The 21731-nt window shown below is 41.9% G+C and overlaps 1 protein-coding gene across 1 annotated transcript in view; it reads left to right on the top strand.

Annotated features, from left to right (window-relative positions):
* Nucleotides 1–21731, top strand: part of KCNH5 (potassium voltage-gated channel subfamily H member 5) — a 234939-nt gene that overhangs the window by 153924 nt on the left and 59284 nt on the right. Inside the window, exon 9 of the mRNA XM_067554914.1 lies at nt 9917–10169. Within this exon, the coding sequence (XP_067411015.1) occupies nt 9917–10169 (253 nt within the window). The remainder of the gene's footprint in view (nt 1–9916; nt 10170–21731) is intronic.

Here is a 21731-nt window from a genome sequence, read left to right as displayed (position 1 = left end):
TTGGTATGTGTTGGATCACACCCCGAGCTTCCACAGTGCAGGCTGTGACATAAAGGATCAATCTGGGTGGGGACTTTGGTGATAGTTTGTCCTCAAATTCTATTTTCAACCCACAGTGCTCATTGTTCTTTCTCACTCCTCCTTCCTGCATGTCTATGAATAGAGAATCGATGAAGCTAAGAGCATCCCTTTATTTATTTGTATTATTTCAGTTGAAACCAGTGGCCTGTTATCAATCATCTTAAAACATTTAGAAGTCAAAGCTTTAACACTGACAGCTAGGACAATACACATGATACACTATATATGTACTGTACATACCATAATATGATAATACATAGCTCATATTTAGGAAGGAATTTGTTTTTATACAGCCTCTTTCATGCTTAAGGATCCTTGGTTATTCACCTAATAATGAGTTAAATACAGATCGTGAGTAAATACATGGGAAAACTCAGCAGCTATTATATATTTAAAAGTATCTCGCAGGCAACATTGCACATTAGAACCTATTCTGCTGAGAGAGATGAATGTGAACCAGAACATTCTCTGAATATGATCTTTTAAGTAGTTGTAAAAATATTGATAGTAATAATCTGATATATTAAATGTTCACATTGAATTTCAGCTTCTTAGTTTTAATCACAATGTGCTTGACAGCAAATGAAAAATTAATAGGTTGCAGCTTTCATCTAAAAATAGGTCATTACACATGAAACTGCACAATCATTAGCTTACCTCCAGCTGTTCCGATTAAGGTCCCACTTTCCTAATGGCCAAATTCTGAGTTGTCAATAAAGCTCAAAGCTTTTCTTTCCTTGAACTCTTAGTTAAAGTTCGGCTTGAGATTCTCTTAAAAAGTAATAAAATCAATGGCCTGATAATTTCTAACATGATTTAATGGTCCCCTTTTCAATAAAAGCCACAGGTTGAAAGGAAACAATTTATTCCTCAGCTTTTACGTAGGCATCTATAAAAGCTAGTTTCATGATGTAACTACTGAAATGAAAACAATGGGAAAATAATATAGCATTAAAACTATTCATTACTAATGGCATGACCCAATATGCAATAATGCAATAATGCAGAAGAGACAGGATTATGGTAAATATTTTCAGGCTGCAATTTTATGAAACATAAATCTCAGAAAATACAAGGGAATTTATTCCCATCGGCTGCTAGTAAGATCTTCAATGGCACTGTAAAACATTATTGATACCCCAGTATTAAAACTTGAGACTGATGACCTCAAGTCATCTCTCCAAATGTCCTGATGCCATGTAAAATCAGGATGCTATTTCTACATGGTCCCATCATGGAAACTTGTCTGTATGGCCTCTACCGCCATCTATCCCTACCACCAGCTTGGTCCCCATACTTTAACATCAGGAGCAAAGATTCTCTGTTTTTGTGCCATACAGAACTTGCGCCATATACAAGGTGCACCAACTGTGAACTGTGGAATTTTTATTTCAACAGGAAAAATAAAATAATCTGGACAAATACTGCTCCTACATAGTAAGGGCTGGATTGTCAGCAGTCCTGGTGGGGTTGCCCAGGGGCAGTGCGTGAACAAGAAATCTCCCTCGCCTTGCAGAACTGTGCAAGGGCCACTCACCATTACAGTCCACTCCCCCTTGGAGAGTAGGATGCAGAAAGGGGGAAAGGGAAAAAACAGAACCATGCCCCCGTAGGTCCAGATAGGACTTCAGAATGGGGTCTGTGTACTGGTGGGAGCACTGTGTTCTTTCTTAATGAATGGTGCTGATTACTTTCCTCCTCTGCACAACCAGCAGCACCAGGAGAGACAAAGCCTATGTAACTCAGACCCACTCAGGGTTTTTCTACACAGCAACTGGGAGGTGTGAGTCCCAGCTTGGGTAGATGCACTGTGCTAACTCTCCCTGAGCTAGTGCCAAAAAATAGCAGCATGGCCATGTGGCACAGGCAGTTCAGGCTCACCACCCCCAGTACATATCCCGCTGGAAGGGTGGGACTGCAGTTGGGGGGCAAGCCCCAACCACCGTTTGCCCTGCTGCAGACACCCTGCTCATGCTGGGAATCATATCTTCTAGCTGTTGTGGCAACATACCCTTAGTAATGCACTGTGTGTCTCTGGGTTGTCCCAGGAGGGAGGGTTGAACCTGGGACATCTGGATCTTAAAACATGAGTCTTTACTGCTTGAGCTAAAGTGATCTCTCTGTTAGCAAAGGCTATAGTAGCCCCATCAACCTGTTTATGTGGCCCAGTCACCACTTGAGGGAGACAGAGAGCCACACTGAGTGGTGGTGATTACTGCCCATCTGCCCGATTGCGCCTGCTGGGACAATGTAGCTTTGTACTGCTCCCTGTGCAGGGCTGAGATGCAAAGTCTCTCCATTGTGAAGAATCTTTTGTGGATCCCTTTTCTTTGTATCCTTTGACATCTGAATGATCCTCTTATTTAATGACTCTATGGCCCAGTTTAAAACAGAAGTTGGTCCACTAAAAGATATTATCTCACCCACCTTGACTCTCGCTTGGAATTTTAAACAGTACAATTAAATAGTAACAAACTTCCCCTGTTTAGATTAAATACTTACTGCTAGCATGTTCGATCCAGCGTATTAAAAACGATCCATGCAGGGTTACTGCCGATCAATCTGCCTGACTGAGCTGTTTGTAAAAAGATCCAACTGACAGTGTGAAAGTGCTCAGTGATTTGCATATCAGCTGCTTCTTCACTTTTCCTCTTAAGCAGCTAATCCAATGCCCATTGTGAAATTTATGCCAGATTTTCAAAAGACCTCAGCACCTGACTTGATGAGCTCTTATGAAAATGCCGTCAGTTTATTTGGCTGCCTACTGGGAGCTGAGCTCTTTTGAAAATCTGACCTTGAATATGGCTGCTGAGCATGTCTGGAAATCTGCTCTGAATGGCCTCTTCCCAGGAAGGAATTGTTATGGGGGCTCCCAAGCAAAAGTGGATTCACTCTTTTTTTTTTTTTTATGTCAAAGTTGATTTTGCGTAAAAGTTATTCTTCACCACTGAATAAATCTCAAAGCAGATGTGGTGAGAGAATGAAAATTTAGCTCATTGTAAAACAGTTGCAAACTGCTTCAGTATGTGATTTGTCAACCCGGCATTCCCTTTATTAACATGATTTAAGAGATTTTATAGCGTCCACAAAGCCATTCAGCAGCCTTCTCAAACTAAAGAAGATTTAGGAAATATTTAAAACCTTTTCAGCAGACATTATTTGTACACAGTCTTAATCCACAGCATCTTTATTTTGATTCATTTGCTGTTCCTGCAGCTCTTTTACAGCCTCTGTTCTCTATTGAGTTCTTTGGACTATTCTGGAGGCTTATCTTAAACTGCCTGAGTACACGTACAAAATGCTAGGACAGAAAAAAATCAGATGAGCCTCCTTGGGAATTTTACTGTTCCCTTCCAGATCTCAAGCTTAGCAGAGACATAGAAGTATTGTACCATTTGTCTCTGAGTATTCCAGAGCTTTGACTACCATTGTCACAAGCCCCTGGCCACACACATAGACATCTCACTCACCATCTAAACTGCACACCTGCAAAGATAGAACCTAGCATCTTCATTCCAGAAATATGAATGACTACCACATGTGCTAAAGGAACCTGTCTATCTGCTGTGGTTGTATTAGGGCTTATATCCTCTGTGGGCTGGCCAGACGCTGGTGAGGAGATCAAATCTAAGCATTCTTTCTGTTAAGTGCCACAGAGCAGGTTTGATGCTCCACTCAGAAGAGGGCACCTCTACAGTGCATTACTTGCTCTCAGCAGTTAGGCAAAGCTGTCCCTCAGATATCGGGGGTCTGCAGTGATTCAGTCCAATAGTCAGATACCCCTCTGTGGCTGTACACATGCACTGCAACATGTGACATAGAACCGTCTCTGTTCAAAATCAGAGGACTCTATCAACTGCGCTAATGAAGGTTTTCCTTTAGAGAGGGATTCTACGTTGCCTTCTGTTTTTGCAGCAGAAGGTAGTGGGTTCTATTCTTTATGATGTTTGGATGCATGTGCAATAGTTACCGAGTGCAAAGTCTGTGGCCACAGATTTATTACATAGCAGCTCTTTTGGTAGCATTAACATCTGGTCCCTGCACGCTATATTCTCTCAAGCGTATGCTCTGAAGCTATCAAAAAGTAAAGCACTGTCATCAGCAGCCTTAACATTGGTTTGTTATAGAACAAGGATTCCATGCGCACACACAAAATTAAAATAAAATAAAATAAAAATGAAGACTCATGAAAAATCTTGCCTCTTTGAAAACTGGAAAGTGGTTTTGGATACATTGTTTAAAATATACACAAAATAGAAACCATTAATTAACAGGTATTTTGTATCCTTTATGGGTACATGCCATTTTAAAAATGTGATATCTCAGGACAAATTTTAAATTGTTTATGTTTTTAACCCTGTAATCAGAATGTCTAGTTCTTACTCTGCTAACAAAGGGCCATTCTCAATAGGACTTGTATCTATAGTGGAAACACCTCATCTCTTACCGTGCTTTCTTAGTAACTTCAGAAGGTTTATCTGTCATTTCAGAAGGTTCCTCCTTGTTTCTGCAGAAAATGGAATAATGTTTCCACACCAAAATCTTCTTTACATCAACAGGAAAACTCCTATCATGCAGAATCTGATCTGTGCCACCAAACCCCCTTCTTACAGTACTGCCCTGAGTCATGTTAGTGGAGTCTCCATTAAACACCTTCTGAGTCCTTTATGCTTGCATTTGTACACTCAAAAAGGAGCTATAATAAAGGTTAGTCAGAGACCGTAGAGTCCTGTGCTTGGAGCATACAGTGTATGGATTAATAATTGAGATTACCCATTTTCTTGCTATTTTCCCTTGATATTTCCACATTAAGTTTTTTTCCCTCCTATATCTAAGCTCCTTTGTCAAATCTTTGAAAATGAGATACTTCCCTGTGTTTAGTTGTCTTCAACTTCATTCTATGTTCAAGGAAAACAACACATTGTAAAAATGAGATTTTTCAGCCTGTAGCTAGTAGATCTTTGCTCATTGCTCTTTTACTGTTGTGCTTGCCAAAGAGTGAACTCTCAGTGTATATAAAGAAGGTGCCATTAGAAGAGTCACTTTCTAAACAGAATCTTTTGGGTCGTGACTTCAATTAATTACTGAATTCTGTGTGATTTGCTGAACTGGCGTTTTCTATGCAATGGAGTTCTTGCCACCCCTCTTGTTACTGTGCACAGTGATAGAAATGATACTGTGCCTATAAAAAAAGAGCACTTGGAATCACAGAATTTCAGAAAAGATGGGCTGAAAGGGACCTTGAGAAGTCGTCAAATCCAGCCCCCTGGACCAAGGCAGGACCAAGTAAACCTAGACCATCCCTGACAGGTGTTTGTCTAACCTGTTCTTAAAAACCTCCAATGATGGGGATTCAGTGATGGGGATTGGAAGCCTATTCAAGAGCTTAACTAGCCTTAAGAAAAACTTTCTATCTATAATAGCTAACCTAAATCTCCCTTGCTGCAAATTATGACCATTACTTCTTGGCCTACCTTCAGTGGACATGGAGAACAATCAATCACAGTCCTCTTTATAACAACCCTTAACAAATTTGAAGGCTGTCGTCAGGTTGCCCCTCAATCTTTTTTTTTCTCAAGACTAAACATGCCCAGTTTTTTTAACCTTCCTTCATAATCCAGGTTTGTGAAACTTTTTATGATTTTTGTTGCCCTCCTCCTCTCCAATTTGTCCACATCTTTTTTGAAATGTGGCACCCTGAATTGGACACAGTATTCTGGCTCACTAGTGTAAGTAAAGTAGGATAATTACCTCCCATGTCTTACATGGGACATTCCTGTTAATACATCCCAGAATGATTTTTGCCTTTTTCACATCTGCATCACATTGCTGACACATATTCAATTTGTGATCCATTATAACCCCCAGGTCCTTTTTAGCAGTACTACCACCTACCCAGCTATTCCCCATTTTCTAGTTATGCATTTGATGTTTTCCTTCCTAAGTGAAGTACTTTGCACTTATCTTTATTGAATTTCACCTTGTTAATTTCAGACCAATTCCTGAATTTGTCAAAGTCATTTTAAATTCTTATCCTGCCCTCCAAAGTTCTTGCAATCCCTCCCAGCTTGGTATCATATACAAATTTTATAAGTATGCTCTCCATTCTGTTACCCAAGTCATTAATACAAATACTGAATAATACCAGACCCAGAACTGATCCCTGGAGGACCCCACTAGATACACCATTGCAATTTGACAGAGAACCATTAATAACTATTCTTTGAGTATAGCCTTTCAATCAGTTGTGCATCCACCTTATAGTCATTTCATCTAGACCACATTTCTGTAGTTAGCTTATGAGACTGTCATGTGGGGCTGTGTCAAAAACCTTATTAAATTAAGATATATCCCATCTACTGCATCCCTCCCATCCACTAGGTCAGTAATCCTGTCAAAGAAGGAAATTAGGTTAGTTTGACATGATTTGTTCTTGACTAATTCATGGTGGCTATTCCTTATAACCTTATTATCCTCTAGGTGCTACAATTTGATTGTTTTATAATTTGTTCCAGTATCTATCCTGATATCAGTTAGGCTGAAAAGTCTGTAATTCCCCAGGTCTTCTTTGTTCTTCTTTTTAATGATAGGTACTGTGTTTGTATGACTGATCACTTTACTGTATTTTTAATTCACTCAACTATATTTGAGACGGGTCTAATAAGTTTCTTGAGCGTATTAATGTCTTTGATTTTTGATGAGTATGATCACTTTATGTTAATAAAAAAATCCAGAAAATCTGAGAAATTGTCAGGATACATTCCTCGTCCTCCCTCTGTAACATTTTACAGTAATTAGAGTGCTAAAGATGTTTAGTCTGCTCTTTTTTCGTTCCAAAGTATAGAAGATTGGAACTTAAGGTTTGGAATCCAAAGTCATTTAGTATATATATAATATATACATTATGAACACCGGGTTTGGAAATTCAAAGATCATAGCCTCTTTTAGTCAAAGCCATTTGTATTGTTTAAAGAATTACACTGGGAACAAAGGAAACCCAAACTATGGTATAAGTCTGATACTAGATAAGAATGGTAAAGTTGTCAGTCATGATGCAGAAAAGGAAAAAATATTCAATAATTATTATTGGGCAGAAGCAGGGTGATTTATTCATATCTTCCAGTAATAAGGAAAAACTTTCTATTTCATAAGTAAGTAGGGAGGATGTGAAACGGCAGATATTAAAAGTAAACATTTTTAAATTGGCAGGACCTAACTTCCATCCAAGTGTATTAAAAGAATTAGCTGAACAGCTGTCTGAACTTTAATGTTCAATTTCAACACATCTTGGAATGCTGGGGAAATTGCAGAGGAAAAAACTAATGTGCAAATATTTCAAAAAGTTAAATGAGATGACCCAGGTAACTATTGTCTGGTTAGCTTGACATTGATACCTGGCCAAATCATGGAAAGTCACATATGGGACACAACCTGCAAAGAATTAAAAGATGGTGGCAGTCAACACTGGCTTTATGGAAAATAAATCTTCTCTAACTGGTTATTGTTTTTGATGACATATTATACTAGACTTCTGTAAGGTATTTAACTTAGTCCGGCATGTCATTCTGACAAAAAAAAATCACAAACAAAATCCATGTAGCTCTTATTAAATTGATTAAAAACTGGTTAACGGGTCAAAAGTTATTGTAAATGGGAAACAATTATCCTAAGTGGGATTCCATCCCATCATCATCTTTTGCAGGATCCCACAGGAGACATGAGCAAAACATGCCTAATAAACAGACTAAAGAAGCTCAATCTATTTAGTTTATCCAAGAGAAGGTTACAAGATGCCTTGATCATGGTCTATAAGTATCCACACGGGGAAGAGATTTCTGATAGTAAATGTCTCTTTAATCTAACAGAAAAAGGCTTAACGGGTTCCAATGGTTGGAAACTGAAGCTAGAAAATTGATTCAGATGCAAATTTTTAACAGTGAGGGTAATTAAACGTTGGAAGAACTTACTGAGGGACATGATGGATTCTTCATCATGTGGAGTTTTTAAATCAAGATTGGATGTCCTAATGAAAGATATACTATAGTTCAACCAGAAGTTATAGGCTAGATGTAAAAATTACTGTCAGGTTCTGTGACCTGTATTATGATGGGGATCAGATTAGGTTATTGTAATGGTCCCTTTTGGCCTTAAAATCCATAAATATATATACCTAAAATTTACTTTGGCTGTCATAATGTACCTAGTAAGATCATAAATACCCTTCTCAGTTTTCCAATCCGTTATATCTAAGATAACAGAATGATTTAGATCTATCAAAACAAAGAAGGGACACAAAATAATATAGTTAATTAAGATCCAGATAGTTTGTCTTCCACTTCTGTGCTTGGGACCTTTTAGCAATATCATACCATAATAATATCATTCTTTTATAACCTATCTCGATAGAACAGAAATTAAATTCTATCTTTAATTTCTACATTAACATGAGCATGGTTGCCACAAAGTTAGCTCCGTGTTGCCCGGATCTCACTCTCTGCTAAAATGTTCACTGATATTCTAAGGACTGGCAACTGTTCATGAACTGATAACTGTCTCCCATTATTGTCTGTGGAGCAAACTGTCTGATTTAATTCGGTAAGGTGAGAACTTGCTCAGCGTTATTTATTGACCTGTAATCCTCTGTAGACTTTCACAGTCTAGTTAATTTTGTGTCTGTTGGGCTTAATTTACACCTTGTCATACATTTTTGTTAGCAGCCATAAAAGGAGAATATTCCCAGATAAACTAGCTACCATGTGCTTCAGGATTTACATCACTATTTGCAAATTTGAGAAAATGTGCTCATGTTGAATATGCCTTTTACAATCCTAGTTCTTACTATCACTGGTGAATCACAGTCTGTCGCTTTATTTCTTTAACTGGTAGGCTTTGCTAACTTTCCCTTTACTTATCTATTGGAAAAGCCTCTTAAGGTAAGAATTTATCCCATGGGACGGCCAAGATCAAGTGATCCATCACTGGATGTCTTCTCGTTCACAGTGTGGCTTTTCACTCACTTGTGCTTTGTATTTCTTACTGTGAGATTGCATAACATTTTTGTTCCTATTTGTTCTAATCCTGAAGCTCTTTTGGTATTTTATTTAGATTTTAAGCTCTTTGTGGAAGGGACTGTTCCTTATTATGTGTTTATACAGCACCTGTCACACTGGGGATCTGATCTCAGTTGAGGCTGTAGGCGCTCCCATAATGCACATAATACATTTCAAAGCTATTTCAAGGCTTTGGAGGGGCCAGGTTTTTAAAGGACATACATCAGCTGCACTTTCAATAGCTCACATTTGCACAGGCTGAACAAATAACTAGCTGGTTAGTGCATAGCTTCCCATCTTTGCACACTTGATCTGAAGGCCCAAGTGCTGGAGTTTACTTTCCTACTCTTGCCCATTTAGAAGCATTGGAGCAGGGAACAGCCCTGCTTCCACCCTACCTCATCAATGTGCCACGATTCTCTGCTTTCACATGGACTGTCTCTGTCCGTGAGAGGATAATTCAAATGCCCAGGCTCCTGAGACTGCCCATTAGTGCCAGCCATGAACGGTGTGTTTTGTAGAATTTATGTTTGTAGGAACTGATATAATAATGTAATAATTCCTGGCTCTTACGAAGGACTTCTCATCAGTAGATCTCAAATCTTTACAAAGGAGGTCAGTATCATTATCCCCATATCACCGACATAGGTGGAAAACTCTCCCTGAATGTTGTCTGATGGTGATGTTGGTAAAAATATTCTGCTGTATGAGTGTCTATGAAGCAGTTTCTTAAAACTGATCTTGTATCCTACTCCCAGCTGATTTTTCCCCTCCTCTTTTTTCAGGTTCTTTCAATTTGTCCGAAGGACATGAGGGCAGATATCTGCGTGCATCTGAACCGGAAGGTTTTTAACGAGCACCCTGCCTTTCGACTGGCTAGCGATGGTTGTCTGCGGGCCCTGGCTGTGGAGTTTCAGACTATTCACTGTGCTCCAGGAGACCTCATCTACCATGCTGGGGAAAGTGTTGACGCTCTCTGCTTTGTGGTGTCGGGATCCCTAGAAGTCATACAGGATGATGAGGTGGTTGCTATTTTAGGTACTGTGATCTTTACTGAAATGGTCATAATCTACATAAATAAGGGGGTTTTATCTAACAGACTAGTTTGAAATGTAAGTTACTTAAGCTATATCTACACTGAGGGCTCCACAGTGATCAATGCAGCGGGATCAATTGAGGGGGTCGTGTAGACTTGCTCAATTGATCCCAGATGGCTTCTGCAGTCGATGCCGATAATCCACCTCCCTGAGAGGAGTAAGGCTGTGTCGATGGGAGGGTGTCTCCCGTCAGTGCAACGCCGTGAAGACGCCACGGTTCGTCAATGTAAGTATGTTGACAGGAGATATCTCCCATCAACCACGGGTGGCAGTGCAGACCAGGCCTCAGTCATGTCTCTCTAATCAGAGGTGCTTATCGCCGTGGTGTCTAAATGCTGCACATCAATTCAAGCTGTTCCTGAGTATTGCCTAAATGACAAAACCCTCACCACTTGCCTTGTTCCCAGTGCGCATGTGTGTGTTTTTCATTTTGATTTTCCTTCCTATCTTTGCAGTTGTGGGTTGATCCTGGGAACATGACAGGGGTGGCCAAACTTACTGACCCCCCGAAACCCTGCTGCCCGCTGGGCAGAATCCTTTAGCCCCACCACCCTGCTGCAGGGCAGAAGCTCTGAGCTCCCCACCCCAGTCTGGTAGGCAGAGAATGAGGGCGGCATAAGGGGCTCTGCAAGCCACACTTTAACTGTAAAAGATGCATCTCACGAGCCACAATTTGGCCACCCCTGGAATATCCTATTCCTGGAGGAAGGACTTACCAAGAGATGAGTCTTTCCATTGAGACCTGTATAAAGTCTGGTTCCGGCTGGTCTTGCTAGGCATTCCCCAGCTGGGGTTTAGCTGCTGAAAATGCTCTGCCTTCTATGCCTCTGTGTCCTATCCTACCCCAGCTGTGGAACACAGCTGTCTTGGAGGATCATGAATCTTGGCAAAACTTGAAAGATACAAGAGGAAGAGTAGATAGATGTAAAGCAGATTATTAAGTGGGGTGAGATATGTGTTTGGAGAGGAAAATTACTCAGGCAAACCTTGTGGACTTCATTTGCTATTCTTAGACAGCCCTAGACCTCACTTTGCCAGAGATCATAAAACGATGCACAGTTTTAGCATCGTAAAACAGTTATGTCAGGAAATGCAATTGCAGTGAATTCCCTTCCGCAGGGAAACACACAGTGAGAGGCTTGCAGCATTATATTTTGTTAATTACAGCTTCACCTTGTGACAAATTCACTCTTAGAATAGGAGCGAGGGAGCTAGAAAGGAGAGCAATATTTGGACATTCTGGATCAGGTGAGTTTTGTCTTAGCAGAAATGATTTGCTCAGTGAGGTGCGGATATGCTTTCCTTCTGCTTTAGTTTCAAACAATAACTGGTCTTGCCAAGTGGCATGGTGACAGTGCATAGGGACCATGAAAAACTGGTGCTTGTCACAGCACTGAAACACTTTGTCTCCAGAGAGACTCCTCTAGCAGTAAATCCTTCACATTTTATCCCTGTAGGAGTGCTCTTTCTGCCTATTCTGGCTCACTGGTCAGAGGGAGGATGTCTATGAGCATAAGAGAATGGCATCTGTGTATTCTTTGCATATTCTACCAGAGGATATGCGTGCAGTTTTTTGTGCTCTCATAGGAGCGTTTTCCATGTTCACCTTCGCACTGGCCTGCTTCACTTGCCTGTATTCTAGTCTATTTTTTTTTCCACTGACTTGTCAATGCTAAGTTTTCTCCTGAGTTAGGAACAAAATGCCCAGAAACTCTTAGCCGGGCAGTGACATGAAGCACTTCCATCATTGTAGTGAATTGGCCCTCAGGCCAATACCAAAGCAAATGAATAGCAATTTGATCCTGGATGGACACGCAAATTAGGGCTGATCCAAGCAAATCTAGGGCCCTGTATGAAGGCATTTGCTTGAGCCTCTTGGCTGGAAAGCCCATGATTCACTCTGTGACCTTCTCTGCCCCGTTGACTTTCCTCAAATTCCTACACATGCCACCTCTTGGAGAAGGAGGTGATCAGTGGTGGTGGGAGGGTACAAACAGAATGTACATATGTCCAGTGGCATACTGTGGGTCTCCGGTGCTGGGGGCCAAGCCTGCATTTGCAACCTCCCAGGCCTCACGCCTGCCCCTCCACCCCGCCCGGCGAAGGGCAGGAGGAGTCCCTGGCTCCCACCAGACAGCACCACCCTCCAGATACCCCGGGGAAGTGGGGGCTCTGTACCTGCCAAGGGGGGCACGCAGCTTACTTCCAGGTGGGGCAGCCTCACCCCCTGGCCAGGGTAGTGGGGGGCAGGAGCTCCTCCTGGTCAGCCACAGCTCCCTGCCCTCCATCCCCCCACCTGTCCCTCGGTTATGTCCAGCCACCCCTCAGAGCCTCCTGTGCCCCCCCGCCTCTTGCACATCATGAAGGGCTGGCCCGGTGCCCCGCCGCCCCCCTTCGGTACACCACTGCATTTGTCCAGGGAATTAGAGGGGTGATGGGTGGAGGTTCCCTGTTAGACAAGAAGAGGTGGAAATATGCCACGTGCCCCAGCCAGGGCCACATTAAAGTGAAAGAAATCCAGCTAACGCAGGAGGCTTCAGTTATCACCGAAGCAGGTTTACGCTACAGCCTGCCACACTGGGGCGGGGGTATTGAAAAGGACACCGCTGAGCCCTCTGTGGTCGCGGGTTTGGCAGCACTGGTTGACTTGGTCCTAATACAAATCTCTCCCTGACTGGCGTGGCAGTTGGGCAGGTGAAGCTGAGGGCAGACCTGGGTGGTTAGTAGTGGTTCGCTAATGGAGGCCTGAGGAACGGAGAAGACAAAGTAGCTGTTTTTCTAGATCACCTTTAAAACCTGAGTTTCTCATGTCTCCTACCTATGAGCTCAGCGGTGCCTTTAAGGCGGAGCCCTGCATTGGAGGTGCCGCAGAGCTGCACTGCCCTTAGGGTCTTTGCGCGGGAATTCTCTCTCCCAGGCATGTGGGGGGCCGGTTTTGTTCAGATCTGGAGGATATTCAGAGTGACCTAAACAAACTGGAGGATTGGGCCAAAAGAAATGAGGTTCAACAAAGGCATCTCAGGGGGCACATAAAAAGCCCAGTGTGCCCTGGTTGTCAAGAAGGCCAATGGCATATTGGGCTGCATTAGGAGGGGCCTAGCAGGTCACGGGAAGTGATTATTCCCCTCTATTCGGCATTGGTGAGGCGCTGGGCAGCTCACTGAGGGGGATTTGATAGCGGCCTTTAACTACCTGAAAGGGGGTTCTAGGCTGGCGCATGAAGGCTGGTGCCTCCTTTGGTTCATCTTCTGTCTCATTGGGCCAGTGCTCTGGGGACATCAGGGACTATAATCGTGCTGGCTGCTCCGCCAGGTATGAAAAAAGAGGCGGCGACAGAAATAGCTGCACAGTGGCAAATGGGGATTTAGGAGGTGGAGGGAGCACCCCAGACGACACAGGTCTTCCTCACATCCAGTGGTGTACCAAGGATGGGGGCGAGGGGGCCGTGCTCTTGAATGCCAGCCTGGGGAGGGGCGCCGGCCAGGCTCTCCTCTGAGGAGCCAACCCGCCCCCTGTCGTAGGCAGCCAAGGCATCCTCCTGGCTCCTCCGCCCCTGCACTGGGTGCAAGGAGGGAGCTGCGGGGACCAGAGCCCATCACACACACCCCTGCCCCGCCGGGCAGCCCCTGCCTCCCACACAGCCGGGGGTAGAGCGAGAAACAGGCCTAGAGATCCCCTCCCTTGCGGGGCGCGGGTGCTGCCGCTGCCACCAGTGCGGGAGAGCAGGATACGGGCCCACAGACACCCCCCCCCGCGGGGCGCTGCCACCAACGGGGAGGCATGGGGGAGAGCAGGACATGGGCTGTAGCTCCATCCCCGTGGGGCGCTACCGGGTGCCGGAGACCCACAGTATACCACTGCTCACATCACATCCTTCTGTGCTGACAGGATGCAGCATGGGGAAAGAAAAAAGGAACAAGGACAAGAGAAGAAATGTCCTGACCCACAGCCAGACGTGTATGTGTGTGAATTTGTGCCTTCATGTAGCTTGTGCGTGGTGCATCCCCAATTTGTACCAGCTGTAGAATCTGAACTGAGGCATATACACACAAACCTGGTGCATTTTCCTTCATTCTTGACGATATTAAGACATTTTAAAAATAGAGATTTTGTGCAAAAAATAATTGGTTATCATATTCAGGGTTGAAGCTCATATGCTGAAAGCTCCTAAAATCAGCAATTTCTTTAGCAAAATATTTTTGTACTTCAAGTCGGTGAACCATCTCCTCCTAAATACTAATCTCAGTGACAAAAAGGATCTCTCTTTGTGTTACAGCTCTTTAAAGAAGAAAGGCTTTTTAGCTGCGTGCAACCAAACAAATGATTTTGAGAGTGTTACAATAAAACAAAGAGTAAATTACTAATTTGCTGCATTGAAAAAACTCTGTTAAGTGAATTTCATGCAGGCTTTGTTGTTCATTACCGAATAGCGTTTGTCTGGGATAATGGTTAGAGATCTTTATTTCCATCGCCTACATTTGTAAATGCAGTATCTATGCGATATGCTGTCTGACCGGAGAGACCTTTAACCACATCAAGTTAAAGAGAATTGGCTTTAATTACTGGAAGTGCCTTCGATTCTGCCATCACTGCTGACAGCTAATTCAATGAAGCAGAGTTACATTTATTGTGTGGTGTAGAGATTGGTAGAAGGCATAAATCTAGCTTAAAGGATGATAAACTTTTACTCTGGTAATAAGCAAAATAGGGGGTTTCCTCATGCTCTGAACTGATTAGTTGCAAGACTTTCAAGATTTCTGGAAGAGTTCAAAAGCATTTGCAAAGGCATTTATAATGACGGTAAGATGGTGCAGTCCAGATCAAAGGGTGCAGAGCATCATTTTTATCCATCTATCCTACCTTGAGCAGTTCACGACGAAGGGAAAAGGAACTGCACGTGACCTGGCTTATGTGCCTCCCCTTCCACTTCTCCTTTGCTCACTTCCTTTGTAGGAGTCCATCTGAGCATCTCAAGGGGCTTTACATGCATTAATTCATTCATTCTCACCACACCCCGCCATGCAGGGAAACATTAGCTTAATTTTAGAAATGACAACACGAGCGGCAAGGAAGTTGCTTGAGGTTGAATAGCAGCAGGGCAGCGGCAGAAACAGGATCTCTTGACTGCCACTTCTGAGCTTCAGCCTGGAGATCTTGTGTTCCCTATGAGGTGCCTTGTCCAAGCAATATATATCTAAGTATGAATCGCTTCTGTGACCTGGCTGGTATGCTTTCTGGTCCAACTCTCCCTCTTCATTCTCTGCCTTTGTAGGAGTCCATCTGAGGATCTCAAAGTGCTTTACATACATTCACTATTCATTCCCCTTTACCCTGCAGTAGCCATGTTGCTCAGTAGATTTGACGTCCCTGACAAATATTTTCAGTGGAGTTGCAGTAGGGATTAGCTTGACCCTTTGTGTTTAGGGGCAGGGTTTTCTCAGTTCAGGTCTTCATCTCTGGAATTTGCTTCCCTTAGAAGCCCTGAGAGCCTAGATCGAGTGAGTTTCAGGGCAGGATGCAAGACCTAGTTATTTTGTTTAGCTCTGTTTTGGTTTCATTCTTGTTCTGTGCCTTAATTTTCTGTAATTAAGGTGTCCAGTTGCTGTAGCAATAGGCATTATAGAAATGAGTAAAATAAGTGAATAATTCAAACGGAGCCCTGTGATCTGCAAAGTCTGCGATTCTTTAATGAAAATACCCTGGTGTCCCATTAAGTTCTCTTTGTTACGATCTTCATTTTCCTCTATCGTCTGAGTGAAATAACTGCTGATCTAATAGCTAACAAACCAAATTCATCTCTGGTGTAAAGTGAAGCTACTTCCCTGGAGAAAATGGAGCAGAATAAGGCCCAATAATTTTACTATGTTATATTTGAAACTGCAAGAATAACTGGCTAGGGCAAGCAATCTTATGTCTAATTGTCATAAACTTTGCTAGTAAGACAGGTCACGCTGAGAAGTCTAGTCTGTAATTTTGCACAGTCACAGGCAGTATGAATCTCTGACAGCTTGTGCTTCATCTTCACTAGTGTTCTAACCCCATATGTAATCGGTTAAATTGTCTATTTTAATGTGATGTATGTCCATTTTTAAATGTGCTCTTCATATAATCCCACTACAGCCATGCTGTTTATTGGATTTATTATTTTTCTGGAAGCCAGACCTTCAGTTTTTAAGCTTCCTATAAATGGGACCACATGTTATCTTTTAAGGCATTATTCCTTCCTAGTGGAATTTAAAAATCTGAATATTATCAAATATCAGACATGAATGTTAGGAGAAGTTCACCATAGCAAGGGGCATATAATTCTTTGGTGTTAGTAAGATATTTGAAAGTTGGGAATGACTTTTTCACCCCAAACTACAGCTGTATTCGGAGGTTAAAAAAATAACAAATCAGCTTTTCTAGCAAATAGCACCGGGACGAATCCTAGGAGGTGCTGAGCAATTATGACTCCCACTAAAGTCAATGCTCAGCAGCTTTTGGGTTTATCGTAAGTAGGCTTTAGAAATGCAGTACTAGAAAGCCATCCATCAGCCCTGTTAATGTTTTGAGTTTACTTGATGTTGTACTGTTGGATTTATGTTTTGTATGTGATCAGATTGCTGTATGTGTGAAACACGATGTGAAATGAAAAGCTGTTAGTCCCATTCCACTCCCCTTACTCACACTAATGGTAGCTAACTCCATGACTTTGATGGATCTACTTGAAGAGTGGGTTACTACTTAACAGGAGTAAGGGTGGCAGAATCTGGCTGAGTAAAAACAGCTCTTTGACACTGAGCTGTTTTAATGACAAGCCTGTGAAGTAAAATAAGACAAACAAAACCTGAGAGTTTCCCCATTACAATAATGGGCACTCAGTTGTAATTTATGGAACCATCTCTGTCATATTTCAGCTATGAAAAAAGCCCGCCTCGTTCCAGTGAATTAAAGCTACACGTTAACGAACAAAAAAATAACCACAAGAGGCACAGGTTTTCTTTAGCTAGAGAGACACAGACTGAAATAATTCGGATGATGTAGACCGTTCTTTATGGGCTCGAACCCTCAAGGTTCTGAACACTTGTATCCCAATCCTGCAAAGCACTTTAGCAAGTGTTACTCTTTCAGCACTATTTCATGCCATTGAAATCAGTGATGCAGCCAAGTACCACTGAAGCCCAGGTATAAGTACTTTGCAGCATCAAGTAAGAGCACTCAGCACCCTCTAGAATTTAGCTCTATATTCCTTGATCAAAGCTGTTGGCTGTCACTGACAAGGAATTCAACAGAACAGTTTACTTTTACTTGTTCTGCTTAATTGGCAAGTTTTAGCTATTTCCCCCTTTGTTTGCACAATAGCCAAACAAAATAGAAATTGATTACCTTGATTTAGGGCCAGGCCTGCTGCACAGTCCACTGAAGTCACTTAGGTTATTCCATTGAATTAGGTGGGCTTTGGATCACGCTCATCTGTGTTACTGTCAACCTCGATACTTCAAAAAATCCCAAGGCAGGCCATGTAAAACCATGAAAATGACTGAAAAGTCATGACATTTTGAAAAATCCATTTTAGGTTTATTTTGTGTGTGTCCTGGTTTCTGAGCCTTTGGAGTGCAATCAGGTAACATTTTCAAGAGTTTCTCCACAGACTTGAGGGTTAGAAACTTACTTTTCATGTGAAATGAAAGATCAGAGTGTCATATGGTCCCTTTACTCCAGGAGCTGGAGCTTTAAGAAGAGCACCAAAGATGGTGACACTTGCAATAAAATCATGTTAGCTGGCAACAATGTGGAAGTCCTCAATTTATAGTAGAGTAACTATCAGCTATAGCTGGTCAGAGCATTTTTGCTAAAATGAAATTTTATCAAAATATGCTTTTTTGTTGAAGCTGAAATCTTTCACAGAGACATTTGGTTTTTATTCAACTTTAATCAGTGAGTTTTATGTGTCCGGGGAGGGGGGGAGAGAGAGAGACTACAGCTGAGTGGTAGGGTACTGGCCTGGGATGTGAGCAAATGTTGCTGTGAAATTGAATTGTCATCCTCCAGTCAGCTAGACTATAAACCTTTTCCTCTTCCTAGGGGCCTTATTATTGCTTGTTTTTCTTTGGATGTGTTTTATTTATATTTTGTATTTTAATATTTATTTGCAAAGAAGCTTTTCAGCATTCAGCTGCTTTTCTGCATGTGTGCTATACCACTGTTACTTTTTCTCTCCCGGGGCCATTTTTTAACCCATTGCAGTTTTTTCAAAGTGCTTTAAATGACCTTTTGCATTTTGTCCTTTTATGTAGTACCATGCAGTCATGTAGGACCAGGTTTTCTAAAGAAGCTCAGGGCCCAACTTTCAAGTGTTCAGTTACCACAATTATGATCAGGTTTTCAGATGAGTTCAGCTCCCATTTGGGTACCAAAATAATGGTTGGATTTTCAGCTCAGCACTTTGTTGAAAATTTAGCCAATAGGGTCCAGTTATACTTCCACTGTAGTCAGTGGCAAAACATCCAATGAACCAATCGAAGTATTTCATATTGCGTGTTATCTCCTATACTAATCGTAGATATTTTAGGGTTGGCCGGATCCTTCATGCTCCATTGTAGATTCATAGATTTTTAAGGATAAAAAGGACCTTAAAATAATCTGGTCTAACCTCTGACATAACACAGGCCATGTTCATGGCTAAAATATTTAGACACATTAAACTAAATCCTGAAATTGGATAAACATGTTCAACACCCATCCAAAGCTTCAGCAAGATAATTTTCAAGTTTAGCAGATGGCCAGTTAGGAGTCAGCCTAAATTATCAGCAAATACTGTATCTTCTGGCAGTTGCTGTATAGCTTTTGGTGCAGAACTTACTTTGTTACATATAATTGCTCTTCTTCATCAACGTTTTACTGGCACGTGCCCAGGTTTGGTATGTTATGATTTCACTTTGCGGCTAGAGATTCAGGATAGTATTGTATTAACTGCCTAGATGAAACATACTCTGCAGCTCTTCTCAGCCAATTAGATAATGACAGCCCTCCTGTAAAAGCCACCCGTCCTTGATGAATGGAGCGTTTGTTAGAGAATTGTTTACATTTTAATATTTTATCAGTGGAGAGATGCCAGCTTTAACACAAATTACATCTGAATTCATTCAGTTTCCTCTAAATGTGTTGGGTTTGAAAAAGATTGTCTAGGTCTTGTAGTCTGTAGATAACTTTTTATATTTTAAATCTAGTCCCAACACATTGCTTCAGCAGTGTTCAGCCACACAGTGCTGTATTTTGACACCCGAGGCCCTTCTGCTGCATGTTGGTCTTTGGCTGATTAAAATTTAAAACGATGGAAAAGAAACATCTGAGATAATCCATCTGAAGGTGGGTGAAACTGGGCATGCTTCCCGTGGAGTGTTTCCTGTGTGAACAAACAGCTGTTAATAGAAGGACAAACGAAAGCAGTTCGGTGGTTTGTATCATTCCCTGAATTTGGCCCATGTACCATTCTCGGCACACAGCACAAATAATGGGGTGATTCATGGGGACAAAGGACTTATACCCCACAGTCTAGTGCAACCTCTCAGCGGATCAGGCTCTCATGTCCACTAGGGTATTTCTCTGCTCAGTTTCTGTCACCAGTTTAAGATGGAGAAGTATACATTGTATACTTTCTATAACTATAAGGATTTGTATACACATGTGCAGGGCTCTGAAAGTCTGCTTAACTGGAACCTTTGCCTTCTGCGAATCTGAGTCCTTATTCATTCTCTTTGCAGGCCCCAAGCGAATGTATATGGCCTTTGTACTCAGATTTGTTCTCTTTTGGGGAGGTTAGAATATTTATTGCAGAATCTTACAAATTGGCAATTAGCTAGTCAAGCATGGCTGTGCTGAAAATCTGACCCCAAACCTTTCCTGATCTTTACCAGTTTCAAATATGTCATCGTTACCAATGGGATGTCTAGTTAGGTATTAAGGAGACTGGGAAATATGCATCTTTATGAAAAAAAGGGGAATGAATCTTTAGTTTTAAATGTAACCTGAGGTCTGAGTTCTCTCAGAACACATTTTCCAAGCAAATGACCTTGCTATGTATACTTATAGATCCTCAGGATTATTCTAACAGATAATTTAGAATTTATACCTACAAGTAAGTAGGTCCTTGTCTACCCTCGAAGGTTGTATTGCTTTAGCTGTCCTAGCATAGTTAAAGGGATACAGCCATCCCTATTGTGTGCACAGTTGTATTGTTGTAAAGATGCTTTACACTTGTCTCACTATTCCCACACGGGATGGGAAATAACTACATTGGTACAAACATCTTCTTATCAGTAAAACTGCATCCAAACTAGGGGGGTCTACCTGTATAACTATTGCAGCAAAAAAATCACACCCCTAACTGATAGAGTTAGACTGATACAACCTGCAGGTGAAGACCCAATTTCAGTCTTTCTTTTAGCCCAAAAATCAACATAACAGTAATAACCCCATGATCATCCAGGGCCTGATTCTCCTTTGCTTTTTACTTTGTGTAGTCATTTATACTAGTGCATGTGAAAAGCTATCCTTTCTTGTTTGGTAGCTTTTGCATTTTCACTAATTTTGAGGCCCCTTTACATGGTCAGAACAGTGGGAACAGGCCTTAGTGGAAATGTGAATCAGAGCTATAGTGATTTACATCCACCTTGCACTGGTGTAAATGACTACACAAGGTGCAAGACAGTGGTGAATCAGTCTCCTAACACATTGGTGCTACAGGATCCTTCCCTTAATGCTTGTCAACATGTGAAAGCTATTCCAGAATAAGATAGGGGGTGAATTTAAAGGACAGTAGCTATTTCTGAATAACTTTATGCATAGACCCTCTTATTCCAGATTAAAAGTACCTTTTTCAGGTATCTTTTTTAGCTCATTCCATTTCCCATGTGGATTATTCTAATTTGGAAAAAGGCATTCTGATTCCGGAATAAGAGTGTGCACTAATGGATTTATCCCTGAATAGCTGTTCCTGAATAACTCCATGTGTGGGTAAGTACTTAAAGGACACATGGTCAGAGGCTAACTATGGAAACAGGTTTTACAAATGTATACCCTACAGATCTCTCAAAACAGCCTATTTTGCAACACCAGCCCATGGCTATATCTCTACATGCATACCTGCCTAAATACCCAAATTGCAACTTGTGCATTCACGTTTGCATGTGTAACTTAGGCTGTGTCTATAATGGAGACCTTACAGCAGCACAGCTACACCACTGCAGCTGCACCACTGTAAGGTTTTCCGTTTAGCCACTCTATGCTAACAGGAGAGAGTTCTCCCATTGGCATAATTAAACCACCCCCAACAAGCAGCGGTAGCTGTGTTGACAGGAGGCGCTCGCCTGCCATCATAGCACTGTTCACACTGGTGCTTCTGTCGGTGAGACTTATGTCGATCAGGGCTGTCGTTTTTTCACACCCCTAAACCGACAAAAGTTTTACTGACAAAAGTGCCAGTGTAGACATAGCCTAGATGCATGATCCGCATGCCTAT

The sequence above is a fragment of the Emydura macquarii genome, unplaced genomic scaffold, assembly GCF_026122565.2.
Source record: "Emydura macquarii macquarii isolate MOO-44397 ecotype Brisbane River unplaced genomic scaffold, CSIRO-AGI_Emac_v2 contig_1551, whole genome shotgun sequence".
Classification (NCBI taxonomy): domain Eukaryota; kingdom Metazoa; phylum Chordata; order Testudines; family Chelidae; genus Emydura; species Emydura macquarii.
Note: the sequence above shows the minus strand (reverse complement) of the source record. Positions and strands in the feature narration are given on the sequence as shown.